At 40.9% G+C, this 14,111-nt stretch overlaps 1 protein-coding gene across 6 annotated transcripts in view; it reads right to left on the bottom strand.

The window, feature by feature from the left end:
* Positions 1-5,384: 5,384 nt before the first annotated feature.
* Positions 5,385-14,111, bottom strand: part of CEP112 (centrosomal protein 112) — a 173,427-nt gene continuing 164,700 nt past the window's right edge. For 5 of the 6 annotated variants that reach the window (XM_074922180.1, XM_074922179.1, XM_074922183.1 and 2 more), the window contains 3 exons: positions 9,341-9,442; positions 6,851-6,915; positions 5,385-5,791 (listed from right to left, as the gene is read on the bottom strand). In XM_074922180.1, coding sequence (XP_074778281.1) covers positions 5,788-5,791; positions 6,851-6,915; positions 9,341-9,442 — 171 coding nt within the window. In that variant the 3' untranslated portion in view covers positions 5,385-5,787. Of the gene's footprint in view, positions 5,792-6,850; positions 6,916-9,340; positions 9,443-14,111 lie in introns of those variants that run through there. The other variant, XR_012634784.1, reaches the window with a different exon arrangement.

The raw sequence follows: 14,111 nt of genomic DNA, 5'->3' as shown, positions 1-14,111 counted from the left end.
CTTCACACAGACCCGGCTGCTGTTCTGCTCTGCTGTTTGGGCTCTGAATTTCTCTCAAAGGAAGCAAACGAGGAAAAGGAATCGGGGAAGCATCCTTTCCTCCTCTGCCTGCAAACTTCTGCACAGCAGTTTTGCTGCAAGTACCTTTATTGGTGATAGGAACAGGATGCTGAGCTCCTTCAGGCAGGGTGGGACATGGGCTGGGTGGTTTTGGTGGGGACTCGCTGGCACTCAGGTGCCATCAGTGCTCACTGCCTGTGCCGTGGCACATCTGCACCTTCCTGGAGGTGCAGCTGGCTGGGGAAAGGAAAACATGGGCTTCGTGGGCTGGAGGTGTTCTCAGGCTGCTGGTGAGGTCAGATGGAAATGCTAAATAAAGCATTCAAGATATCCTTTATGGTCTGTGAGCATCAATTACCTACACAGCTGAGTTAGCACTTTGAGGTTTCATCCAACCGAGCTTTACAAACTTGAGTTCAGCACCTTTTCGGAGAGGCTGTGAGCACCTTCTGTCAGTGGGCTACGCACGCACCCTGCCACAGCACGGTGTGCAGCAGAGCCAGGAGCAGCTCCTCCCTCCCGGTGCCAACCCCCCAGCCCTTCACCTCCCCACCGCGCTCTGCTCCGGCAGGAACCTGGGGCAAGCCACATTTCAGCTCCTACAGCCCAGGGAAGATGAGGGAGAGGGGAGGAAGAGCTGATTAAAATCAGAGTTTTCATTCAGAGTTTTTGTTATAGATTCAAATCTATACTGAAATTAGTCAGCCAATGACCTCATCCAACAATGATGAACAAACAAGAAGATGACAAGCAAGTGTCGATAAGTCTCAGAAGACGTAACATCATTCCTGAGCACAATTAAACACAGCCTTACAAACATCCAGGCTCTGACTGTTCATGAAATCCATATGGAGTCATTAGCCTTCTTAGGTCTGTTTTTCCACCACCCTTAAATGCAGAACGAGAGCCTGACTGTATAAAAACTGACTGAGATTTAGTTGGGCTCTGAATTTAAAGAGAAAGTGCCATTTCTGAGGAATCCCTTTCTAAAAATGCTCGCTCTGCACGCAGAGTGGCCCACTGTGAACCCACAGGCCATTGCAGACAAACCTCCTAGATTGACCAGCCACATCTTCAGTGTCGTTAAGCAGCTGGGAAGGAAACCAGCTCGTCAACAACTGCATCAGTATTGCATGTTATAGGGTAGGTGCTGCCTCTTGGGTAATATAGACTGTCAACTAAATCTCATTAAACATGTCCTGCACCCTCCAGGAGTTCTCAGCACTACTGCATTCGTCTGCAGTGAAGACAGAAGGGTTGTATTATAGAGTTCTCGATTTCAGCTCGGGATCACTTTGACAGACAGATTTCTCATGGATTCTAGGTCTAGAATTTTAATAAATTCCTTGAAGCCCTTCTTTGGGCACAACTGGACAAAATTAACTTCAGCATTAATTTGGCTTGAATAAGACAACCACAGAATTAGGACCCACAACCTTCTTTTGAAATGATGGGCCAAACCTGCTTGTTATTAAACTTTGATATCAGTTTTCAAATGCAAGAACAAGATCTCCAAAGTATAAATCTCATGAATAGATGCTATGAAGTTCGAAGTACTATGTTATAACTTAACTGCTCAGCTGAGATAAAGATATTCCTTTACTTTGCTCATTATACAAACACACATTTCCTTGTTTTCAGTCCTAAGTACTGAGACTAAGTCTGATACATGTGACATATATAAAGCACATCTCCGTTTTCACTAAACTATGGAGCATGTGAAGAAAAACAGGCTGTTGGGACCCAGATCTGCAGATAAAATTGTTTTAGGGAGTTGCTCAAAGGAGATCACAACTCTAAATCCTCCTCGTGTGAATGTAAGCCGCGTGCCCAGCTTCTCAAGGCCCTTCCAAAAATACTACCTTGAATATTGGATGTATCTGGGTTAAAACAAAAAGTTTAATGCAAAAGCATTAGGAGAACCATGAGGAAAGAAAAGTCTCTTCTCCCAAGAGGCCTTGAAGCAAGCACAGCACTTAACAGCCAGTTAAAAAAGTTAAGCTAAAGTTAAGTTAAAAACCAGCGGTCAGGTTCAGGGGGTGAAGGCTGCATCAGCAGAGATCAAGCTCAGGGACTGCAAAGTAAGGGCACGACATGAGGGCTTCACTCTTTTCTGTTTCTTGTCTGTCTGTCAGTGAAGGAGAGATCATCCTGTGGTAGCAAATAGTAAATAAATGATATTTTGTCCAGGGGCTTGGCTTATTTACATTATGACAGATGTCAGGTAACAGGAAAGGAGCTGCATAATTGCCATGTGAAAGTGTTACAGACTGCTCCCAAACGCAGCATGCTTTCTCTACCACATGACACTTTTTTTGCAGGATCAGATCCTTATTCACTTCTTTCACTGCTTTTTCACAAAAAAAAAAATCTAATTTAGGGAAGAAAAGTTTTATTTAATTATCTTTTTTTTTTTTTTTTTTTGGTTTGAATTGACCAACTGCCTATCTTTCACTGGCTTTATCAAAGAAACCACCAGTACCAGAGCACATCTAATTTAAGTGAGCTTTAGTTGGCAGACTTAAAATTGATCATGCATTTTAGTTTCAGTAGCTCGCAATTTCTGCATTCTTTGATAGCACACTTTAAAGAACAAGTCTTCTTTAATGACAAAGGCTTAAAAGAAATGACCTTTCTGAACAAAATATCAAAGTTTAGAGAAGATAGTTCCTTGAAAAAAAAAAGTCTGAATTAAAACGACCTTGTGTTCTGAAACTTTTCATACAATATCTGATGTCTCACTTTTCCTTTGTACCCTCAGAACGAGACCAAGTATGATTTAGTAGTGCGTGGTGCCTCCAGTACATTTTGTGTTTTGGGAAGGACTTTCAGTGCATTAAGATAATTAAAAAAAAAAAAAAAATCAGATCCCATATACATTCTCTATCAAGGCTGCTCGTCATTAGAATCAAAGCTGTGCATGTTCTTCAGAAAATTCAATAAACCACTGTGAGATATTCGAGTGATGGCAAATATTTTCTTCTAGTCACAATAAAATCCTTTTCTGTGCAGCAAAATCATTTCTCAGTTTGAAACCACAGTCGGTAGAGATTTGGGCAAGTAACAGGAGTATCTGCTGTCACCAGTACAATTAAAGCACTGTTGCAGAAGAAAGCAGAGGGCTGGGAGAAGGAGCAAGGTTGTATCCCTTTTCTTCCAACTGCACCAGAAATGAGCATATTTGTTACGTGTAACACAAGAACTGTGAGTGGCACTGAAATAAAGTGTCACCTTGATAAGGGTCACCTCCCTTGATACTGGTGAAAAAATGTTATGACGTCTTTTTCTTGCAGGGTTTCATATAAAGTGAAACAATCTTCTCATACAGAGCAAAATCAGTAAAATAAATAAATAAAAACTACTAATAAAGCTGGAAATACTCAAGCCAGTTTCGCCGGAGCTTGTTTTGTGGACAAAGAAGAACTACTTTGTGGACAAGAAGAACTACTGTCAGCTGGCAATCCCTTCCCTAGTGGGTGAAAAGAGATGTAGAGAGCAAGTAATATGTGTGAAAACATTTCTAGTCCTGCACTTTGGACTCTTAACTCTTCCTTGTTACAAAAATGATCAAAAAATGTTAACAACAAGTATAAGAGAACTCCAACCAACCTTGAATTTAATTTCTTATCAGGTTTATAAGCACCTTCAAAATGTTCCTCACACTGTATTTGATGCCAGAGAGAGTTTCCCAGAGTTTTAAAACTCCCAGGTTGACCAAGATCTACCTTTCTCAAGCTGCTTTTGGATCATCAGTGACACCGACAACCCAATTCCATCAAAAAGAAGGAAATTGAGGCCTGAATTCAACTAACTGGAAGAGAGTCCATGTGTTTCTTTATGGATGCATCCCCATCACCACTTTCAAAAGCACTCTAACCACCCCAGCATCATGCAAAAATGCAAGCAGAACAGCAGAATTGAAAAGGCTTCATTTCCTTCATGCATGAGAAGAGAGATTTCGGTGTCCCAGTGTCTGCTGTTTGGCCACAGGGCAATATCCAGCGGGTCGATCCCATCACACACAGCCTGCAGCCCTGTGAGCTCTTGGTGCTTCTCCAGGAGAGCCCAACCATCGCTGCCGTGCACCTCTCTGAGTAAATACATTTTATTTTACTGTCCACAATTAACTAAATGCATCCTAACAAACTCCTCTTACTAAAACTCACTGCTGCCCCAGGCAAGGCTTTGTGGCACCTGCCAGCACCTCATCCCTTATCAGAGCCACGACAACCCCTTATCTATAATTAGAAGAATCACTTGTTGATTCGAGGGAGGTGGAAAACCTGCCCAGGCCCAGACCAGGCTGACAATCAGCAAAGCACCCAGCGAAGTCGGAGGCTGTATTTTGGCAAGGAGCTCCCCGCCGGCGCTGCCAGGAGGTGGGGGTGGATGGAGCCCAGCCTGCCAAAGCCTCTCCTCATTGATCTCCACGCCAGGCCCAGATAAGAGCGCAGCTGGCGCGCTGGGGCTCGGCGGGATGGCCGTGTCCAGCCGTGGGCACTCCAGAGGCCGGGACCCTCCGAGTTCTGCCTGGAGTGCAGTGCATGAGGGCCAGTGCCACCGGGGGGAGGGAGGAGAAGTGGCCCTTCCCGTCAGCAGCAGTCAGAGGGTCTCGCTGCTGCTGCCAGTGCCACAGCTGGACTTAGAAGACAGGAATTTCTGGCCCCCTCTCAAGCACTCAGACCTTTACTGTGCCATGATACGAACACTGCTGGCAGGATGGTGCCTAGGGATAAAAAAACCCAAACCCTATTCTTGTATTCGGCCTATCTAAATTTACAGATTACGAATGTACTAATGTACACTCTGGCTCATGGATGGCCAAGAGATAAGGAAGCCGCCTTATGCCTGGGAGGCAGAGACAGCTACAAGGACGACTCCCTCGCTGGGTCCTTCAGGTTTCCACTACTGCTCAAACCTCACCCCTGCAAACCCTCAAGAATCTGTTTGGATTTATCAGGATCCTCCAAGAGAGCCTGCACATGCCCTCCCCAGAATCAAGGCCGTATTGGTTACAACTCTTTTTCAGTAATGCTCCCTAACTGTGTTATCAGGAGAGGATGAAGGACTTTCCTGTGACCAACCCCAACGATAGATATAACTGGCAAAGATGGATGCATTTATCATCGCGGTGTTTTCATTCTCACTCCAAGATTTTTCCTTGAAACACAGCATGGAAATATTTCCCCAGTTAACAAAGCCATACAAAACTCTCACAGGCTCTGTGGCTAGTTAGGTGAGTGAGATGCCCAGGCAGGACAATAATGTCAAAACAAAATAGTACAAAATAATAATATTTTAATATTACGTAAACACATGGACACAAACCAATGTCAAAATATGTTAAAATATCTTGGACAATAATAATAATAATAGAAAATGGGATTTTCTCCATGTATAAAAGTGAAAAGAATGGTACTGGGAAATAATAACAAAAATATTAGTAGAGGAAACTCTACTCGCTCAGTAAGCAAGCTCAGCATGGAGTCAAACATACAGTATATTGAAAGCATAAGTCTGTAATAAGATAATGATAAAAGAATAATGGAAGGAAGATACAACTAAAAACATGCCGGCACAGGTAATGGATGTGTTTTCATGAACTTCAGTATATTTTATGTGCTAAAACAGCCACCGATCTTTGCATTGTAATTTACAAGAGCCAAATCTTCAAACCTATTCAAAGCAGTCCCTTTGGCAACCGAAGGAATCCAACAGCTCCAGCAGCTACCTGAAAATGAAGAGATTCTCATTAATTCCATCTTAGCTTCTCCAAGTCCCCCACCGGGAGAGGAGCTGCCCTGGGCAGAGCCGGCCCTGCCCCTGCCCTTCCTCTCCCTCAGGACTTGGCCGGGGCTCCGTCCACCCACAGTGTTTTGGTCACTGGTGGCCTGGCCTGATCTAATGGTACGTGGTTATTCATCTTCTTAAACAGCTCTTTTCCTAACTGTGAGACACTAATTCAGAATAAGCACGAGACAAAATGCATCCCTTGGTAATGCTACTGCTGCTGTTGGAGAGAGTCCAGACACTACATTACAGCTTTATATTTATCTAACAAAGTTACCTACGCTGCACATACTACCAAGGATCTATGACATTTTCAGTTTCCAATTAGCTTGAGCTAATTGTCGTTAAAGACCAGTTTAGGATTAATATTTTCAGACAACTTTCACACTGCTAGCATTTTTATAAATGTTTAAATAACAAATTTTTACAAGCTCGCATATTTATTTGCAGAAACGCTCATGTGAGATATGCAAGTATCATCCAAGTTTATAACTATAAAAACGTTGGAGTGGTTTTCCTAGGAAGTTTCCTTTTACTCACCTCTCCATGTGAATCACTTACTCTAAAGGCACAGCAAGGCTTTTTATTGCTGCAGCACTTGCCATAATTTATATTGGAGGGTGTAAATGTCTGAAAAAAAAGCTCAGGCTCATGAAGATCCGGTACTTTGAAGATGTGATCTGTAATATTACACATTGCATCATTGTTTTCTATCTTAAAAGGAGGTGGCATCACCGCAGAGCTGCAGCTGTGCACCGAGCCACTGTCTCATCATGAACGTCGAGGCAAAGCCCAGACTTGTAATGCACCTGCAAGTTCTCTAATCTTGCTCTAATAGTACTGACTAAGCACTGGGAAAATTCTCAGATGCTTGTTTACTGAAAATAAGGATCTTTTAAAACTGCAACCATATTTGAGTGTTTTAATTAAGCTGTAAAACTTCAATAACTGGGATCCACAGGTGTGAAATGGTACAAATTGATCAAAGATAATCCCATACCTTCTGGCGTGGTAGGCGTCCAGCTCTTCCTGGAGGACAGAGACTCTCTTCTGCAGAATATTTACCTGTAAAATACAACCCACATGACAATGGTGTACAAAATTCTAATTAATAAATCTACACTCATTTCATAAAAGGTGTTTTTCTGGTCCATCCTGCCTAAATAAAATGCAGTAACACTTTAGCTGCATACTAGAATTAATACTTGACTGAAGGCTGTTAGCACGGCTTCCCGGGCCCTGCTCCAGCTGCACAGGATCTACTCCTTTAGGAACAGAGTCAAAACAGTTTTTAAACTCAGCTGGTGGTACCGTAGGGGTTATGCAAGGGTTTGGGAGCTCCAGTTCTACTCTCAACTCCCATATGATGCCTGTGCTCTGATCCCTACGCCTTTGCTCCTGTGATGATGGTACTCACCTGTTCTTCGAGTGTATGAAAATTAAAGTTTATTAATATATTGGGGCCACTTTTGGATGACTCACCAAGAGCAGACAATTGGGCAGCGTACTTTATATGCCTCAAGTATTTTCTTCCCCCCCCCCCCCCCCCCCCCCCCGTTTATTTTTATCGATGCTCGGTGCTTTTACTCAGCCTATCCTCTTCATCCTCCTCCAACAATAAATAATCCTGACAGGTGCAGAGATTCCACTGCCCTTCTTGTCTGATGTTTTCGAACAGGAATTTCAACAATTTTCAAAGCCTGGGACACCTGTGCTTCAGAAGGAGCCCTGCTCACTGAGTGGTCTGCGACGACAGCGTACCGCTGGAAATACAGCCAGCAGCTATGTATTTCTGGGATAGCACCCAGGTTTTAATGTGTATAGTTACTTTTACTCTTTTGAAATGCTACTGCTGCTTACAGAAGCCCTGCAGGTGGATATCAGATTCTACTTTTTTTTTTTTTTTAACTCATTAAAAGGTGTGGGATTCTTGTATTAGCTCCAGAGTAACGCTTCCTACCAGAGAGTGCTAATAGTCAATGACATTTTAAAAATAACTTTTTGCTATCAATTGGAAATAGATTTCCCCAGTAGATCCTCAACTCTTTGTTTCCCACAACTATTAAGTGATGAGGAGCATCACTGCCCTTAGGTATCCCCTTGATACGTAAGCAGAGTGTTTACAACCAGAGTGTTGAAGTTGTGTCACCACTGGCACACAGGAATATAAAAGTTTGCCCTATGAAAATTTCCTACTTCTATTAGAGGCTCACTTTGCCAGGGCAAATGTCTCATGACTAGCAAGAAATGCTACAGAATAACCTTTATGCATTGTAAAGAGCAAAAGAAAAGGGAAGAAAAACCCAAATACATTAAATTACCAACCATCTCCATAGAGATTGCATAATCTAGTTGGAACTAGATGATCTTTAAGGTTCCTTCCAACTCAAACCATTCTGTCACTCTATAAGAAAGAAAAATGGAGAGTTCGTAGACCTATAATTGCTTGAAAAACGGTCCTGAAAATCGGTATAAGGCATGAGCTGGTATCAAGCCTAAACTTGCATGCTGTGTCCTCAGGACTTTTGCTCTTCCCAGAGCCCACGGGCGGCTCTGAGTCACCAGCACTGCCCTGTCTTTCTCTCATTTCTTTCCTTCAGCCCAGGACGGATCCCAGTCCTTCCCAACATGTTTAAATGCACAGTCCTGCCTTGGGCCACATGCCAACACTGGCAGTGTTTGCTTTGGAACGACCACCCCTCTTTATTGCTATATATCCTTTCTCACGTGAGTTCAGGCAATGATGACATTTTGTTTTCTCCCAGCTCCTAAAATACTGAGTAGGAAAGCATCAAATCACTTCTGCAGGAACCGTGTACAAGAAACACAGCCAACTCATTTGCAGTTCCCGATTTACAATAACATTTTGATATTTCTATTAGCCAATTTAATAGTCTATTTCATAGAAATAATATTGATTCTGCATTACACTGGATGAACTAGTGTTTTGCAACATTAAAGACAAAGTGTTACAGAAATCTGTTAGAGCCTCTTTATATAGGAAAACGTAGAAATAACACAAAGATCACTTGGACTAATATCTTAAAAGAAATATCCCATTTGCTTTATTATATAGGCTGGAAAGAAAACAAAATTATTTCTAATTCTCTTCTGCACCCTTTACATGCAACCTTTAAACAATTCCTTCAGGAGAAACAGGGTAAGGAAGATGAGAGATAATTGTGTGCTGTATTTGAAAGGTTGAGAAAGAAACCCTAATACTGGATACAGCACAATTTCTACTTTCAACTGACAACTGAAGCAAGATCTGGGATCAAAAGATACAGTATGATAGTTCTCAAGGTGAGGAAACTGGAGGAGAAAAGCCTCGTGAAAGATGACTGAGTGAGGAGCATATGAGTGCTGCCACAATTTGGTTTTGAGAGTTATTCAGTATTTTGGGGCAAATTTTAGACAGTCATAATTTCTTGTCTGGAAGAGATAGTTTTTATCCAATCCAAAAAGCTGAAGATGAATAATAAGAATTTACCTGAGATTTTAAAGATGAAATGGTGTCTTCAAGTTCCTGTCTCAAAGATGCTGGCATCAGACCTTTGAGTGCGGTTTCATATTCTTGTCGTATATGGGTCATCTGTAACAGAACAAAAAGAAATTTATATATAGATGGCTACTCTTGGAAGCTGGAGAGTAACTTTTTTGCTTCTTTTGCCCAAATTAGAGTTCAAGTAAAGGCAGAATTGTGATATCAAGGGAAAGGGAAGGAGAGCGAAGAAAGATCAGCAAAGACCTGTAAGAGCAAAAGAGGTAAAAAAGAGGAAGAAAGAAAAACATAAGAATAAATAATGTATGGAGAGGAGGAAAAAAAATAATGAAAAGGAAACAGTAAGACATTTGTTGGGACATGGTCTGAAGAAGCAATAACCATTCCTAAATATATCTCAACAGAGCGTTTATACCTACAATTTGCAAATTGATAGTCAGAAGTTTTCTTTTTGTCTCTGGTGGGATCTGAACCAGGTCAGTAGAAGGATACTTGCCTTTTACTCCCTTAGACAAGGTGAATTACTGTTCCCGCGATTGTTTTTTACAAAATTTCTAAACTTCTACGTGCTTCTAAGGATTTTTTTTTAATTAATCATGCCACTGGTTTGCATTGCATTTTGTGTCTTTCTCAACTTCATTGAGGCTACGGGACTTTCAACAAATAGTTTGAACACCTTAGACGTGTTCCAAGATCAGATGTTCACACCAAAACAATTACATCTAAAGGAGGACATTTTGCTCCATAACCTTATTCAACAGATGCTGAGTAAAGAGTAGTTACAAAGTAGTGTAATAGGAGGAGAGATCAGCTGGAAGGATTGTGCTTCATCTCTCTCCAGTGTAGCTGTATTTGCTGAATCTTGACCCAGGAGAAGTACGGGGAGTCTGCCTCAGCTCTGCCCAGAGTCGACCAGGACTGCTGGCACACTTTGCTGCTTGGCTGAATCAGGGCCTCACATCTGTACTTAACTTCCAATAGGATTAACTGCTTAATTCAAATTAAGCAAGTACTTAGGTGTTTTTCTGGATTAGCAGCTGAATATGTAAATAAAGGATAAAAGAGACTCAATATCAGATTAACTTATAAAATATCTTTAAACTTTCAAATTGAATCTATTTTTCCTATGATTTACACACCAACACCATCTTGTGCTAATTTTGTTTTAGTTATCAAATTGCTTAAATCTACCATTGCAACCACAAATCAAAACCTCAGTCTTACATCAGAAGAAGCCACGAGTTACAACTTCCAGCTCCCAGCTTGCAAGGAGAGCACACGCTTCCACACGTGAGAACCAAACACAAAGTTCACTTCAAGATGTGCCAATTACCATCTTACGGCAAAAGCAGGTCATGCCAAAGTATGCATTATGCATAATACCATTACCAATACAAAAGGAATAAAACAATCTGATGAAACTTTAGGAAAATTCTGTCTATGAGTCATTCCAACATGCAGGAGAAATCTCCAAATCTCTATGCAAATCGTCAATTAGAGGCTTTCCTTGTGAACTGCAAGTGATGCCACTATGCAAATCTAAAGAAAAAAAAAAAAAAACAACAACCAAACGGTGAGACAGGAACCTTGTTTGAACTCTGTTTGTGTATAAGCCAGTGATCAAAATTTATGTTTTTGAAAGTTACTCCAATAAATTTATGCTACTATTTCTATAAAGGCTTACAAAGTTATGCATAGGTGCTTTGCCAGGATAAATATTTTCTGAGCCAACAGCTCATTTGGGTGGGGACCTTGATAGAGCAGAAACATATATTTGAGTTAATTCAACATGTTACATTTGTTCTTGGTGAGATGGGAGCAAAAACAGGCAGCTAGAACAGCCAAATGCTTTTCTTTCCTAAATTCTGAATTTAAAAAAGATCTATTTCACGAGTAAGAGGATCTGGATCACCTTGCCAATATGTGGGGGTGACCCAAGCAGCACAGACCCTCCATCGCAGGGGCCTGACTCACACTCCAGCTCAGCATTTCCAGGCCATGGAGATGTCAGGACCTGAGCCTGGACTGACACAATTCACCACACCATGATCTACCCATGCCGACAGAGCATCGAGGACTCTCACCAGCGTCCTCAGGTGCCAGGCATGCAGCAAGAGACCCTTATTTACATTTTTCCTAGAGGAAAGCCCAAAAAAAGTTTCATTTCGTAAGTAGACGCAACAAAAATTTTAATACAGCTCTGCGAGTGAAATAATAATGTTCCAGTTGCGCAAGGGTCTTCCTTCAACCAGGTCACGGCTTTTAATAGTTTAATCTGCAAGTGTCCTCTAAATACATGTTTTCACAAAGCTGTTAACGTTTGCTATTAACCCTGCAAAGCAGCAAGGGGATTGTTGCCTTTTGACAAAGGTGTTTCTTGGGAAGTCGTAAGAAATACGTACTGTGCTTTAAAGTATGGATGTATATTACTGGGTCAGCTGAAAACGGAGAAGGAAAATGAGAAACAAGCCTTGGTAGCTGAAGCATTGCTTGGGGCTGATTTCTTACTCTATTTCACAGTGAAGACATACACTTTTTTTTTTTTTTTTTTTTCAGTGAAAACTGCTCTTTGGGATACAACTGCAATTTGTCTGTTTGCTAAGACAAAATATTTTACTTTCAACTGTGCTCACTAGTAATTGCATCACAATAAGATGAAAATAAGATCCCAGCTGTTTCCTGTCATATTATGACAAACAACATGCTGATATTTTTGGCTGAAGTTACTATCAAGGTTTTTTGACCCAAGAGATTAAAATGGTGCATGGCAAAAATCTAAATCACTTCTTATAACTGGAAAATAACATACAGTGGGCTAATGTTATACTAATTTTAACAGGGGAAGGTTTTTATTTTTTAACACTTATTTTTGACCAATGAAATCTATGTCTGCAGGGTTGGATTTTTTTTTTTTTTTTGGTGTGCCTTAAAGGCTTTTTTGTTCTTTTATAGCCTCAATCTGCCTCCCTAGGATCCACAAATACTGTGTCTCCTCTTGCACTCTTGAGAGATGTTTAAAATTGCAATTCTTCAGCCCTCAGGAGGGCTTTAGTCTGCTGGATGAGGATAGCTCTATTTCATTTACTGTTGTGTTCATTTTCCTTCAGTCCTGAGAAAGCTTTTTTCGAAAATTCATTTTGGTGACTTGATTTAATCCATGAACCCCCAGGAAGGTTTTATAGCTTTTAATATTAAGCTGCCACACTGGTCTTTGTTTATTCAGGTTGGTGGCTAACATATGAGGTTTAAAGTTTTACCATCAATCATCTTTGGTGTCAGTAGAAACAACTGAAAGCTGAAGTTGCCACACATAGCTCATGTATGCTTAGTCACAAGATAAATTAGAACAAAGAGAAGAGACAAATATTCACACAATTATACAAAGAGATGCAAAAAGTAAGAAAGTTATAATTTCATGACTACAGTAAGATCTTGTCATAGTCGGGCACTGGCCATTCTCAAAAGAGATAAAGGTTGGTTTTGACACCCAGAAGAGAAATATCCAAACCAAGTGGTCAGGCCTGGCCCAATGCTTTTCAGCAGCGTAAGACGAGTTTCAATTTGACTGCTTCAAGGAGTCTTCAGGTGGCACAATTCAATTTTGCAGCTACTTGCTATTTCTAAAAACTTCAGAGGGATGTTTGTGGGGCTGGGTCAGAAGCAGCGGGAAGCACAGGACCGACCAGGAACAAGTCCCATTGGCACACAGCTGCACTGCAGTCATTCTCCTTCCTTTTTGAAAGAAACAGCTCAAGCACATCCAGGAGAAATACAGTCTCTTCAAGATGACCAGATGCATTTTAGTCCACGTGCTAAGAACAGCCACAACCACACCGTATCTTATTGGGGTTCCCGAGAGCCAGCTCTCCCCGTCTTACTTCTGAGAGGTCTGAGTTTATTGTCCAGAACACACTGGCCCTAGTTCAAAATCCCCATCTCATTAAAAAAAAAAAAAAAAAAAGTTAAAAAACCCCAAACAAATGCAATCTTCTCCACATCTCTCAACTGTAAATTACTTTATTTGAACCTGAGGAGCATAAGGAAAATGCAAAAGAAGCTGAAGTATACATTGCCAAAGCAAATGAAGGGATGACAGAAGAGTTCAAGTTCCTCTGGAAAAAAAAAAAAAATCTTGTCTTGAAGGGCATGAAGTTAACATTTTGTTTATGTCAGATAAGAATCAAAAGGCAGTTCACTTAACTGAGGTGATGTGGTTTTTTTAGTATCTTAATTTCTGCCTGTTTATAATACTTGTGAAGGATAATAATTCCACGTGTGCCAGGAAATACTAGGATAGTGACCAAAAGGCATAATTAGGATCATTTCATTATTATCAAACTTTCTCCACATTTCAGGGGGAGTAAGATGAGAAAAGTAATTTCCTGTCTTTCTCAAATCCTCTCCTGCGTTATTTAAGCAATGGTATGTCAGAATGCTGTTCAAAAGAGAAATCTCTTTAAAAAGGTTATGCATCTGATCTGCAATCCATGTCTCTGAAAGAAGATGTGAGAGATCTGTTGCAATAAATCTGAACGCAGGTTAGGGTACCAAAACAGTAAAAATAACTCCTTCAGCCTGAGGCAAATCATTTAATCTCGGACTAAAGTCTCATCCTTCTAAATGAGGATAATAATAATATTGCATAGGTCAACTTCATTCAGGTGGTGTGAGGATTGCTGGAGTAATTTTCTGAAAGCACTTTTAAAAGGGCAAGTGAAGGACAATTACTACAATGCCATCCTAATTAAAAAAAAAAAAA

This window comes from Athene noctua, chromosome 18, assembly GCF_965140245.1.
Source record: "Athene noctua chromosome 18, bAthNoc1.hap1.1, whole genome shotgun sequence".
Lineage (NCBI taxonomy): Eukaryota > Metazoa > Chordata > Aves > Strigiformes > Strigidae > Athene > Athene noctua.
This window is presented reverse-complemented; position numbering and strand designations above follow the sequence as displayed.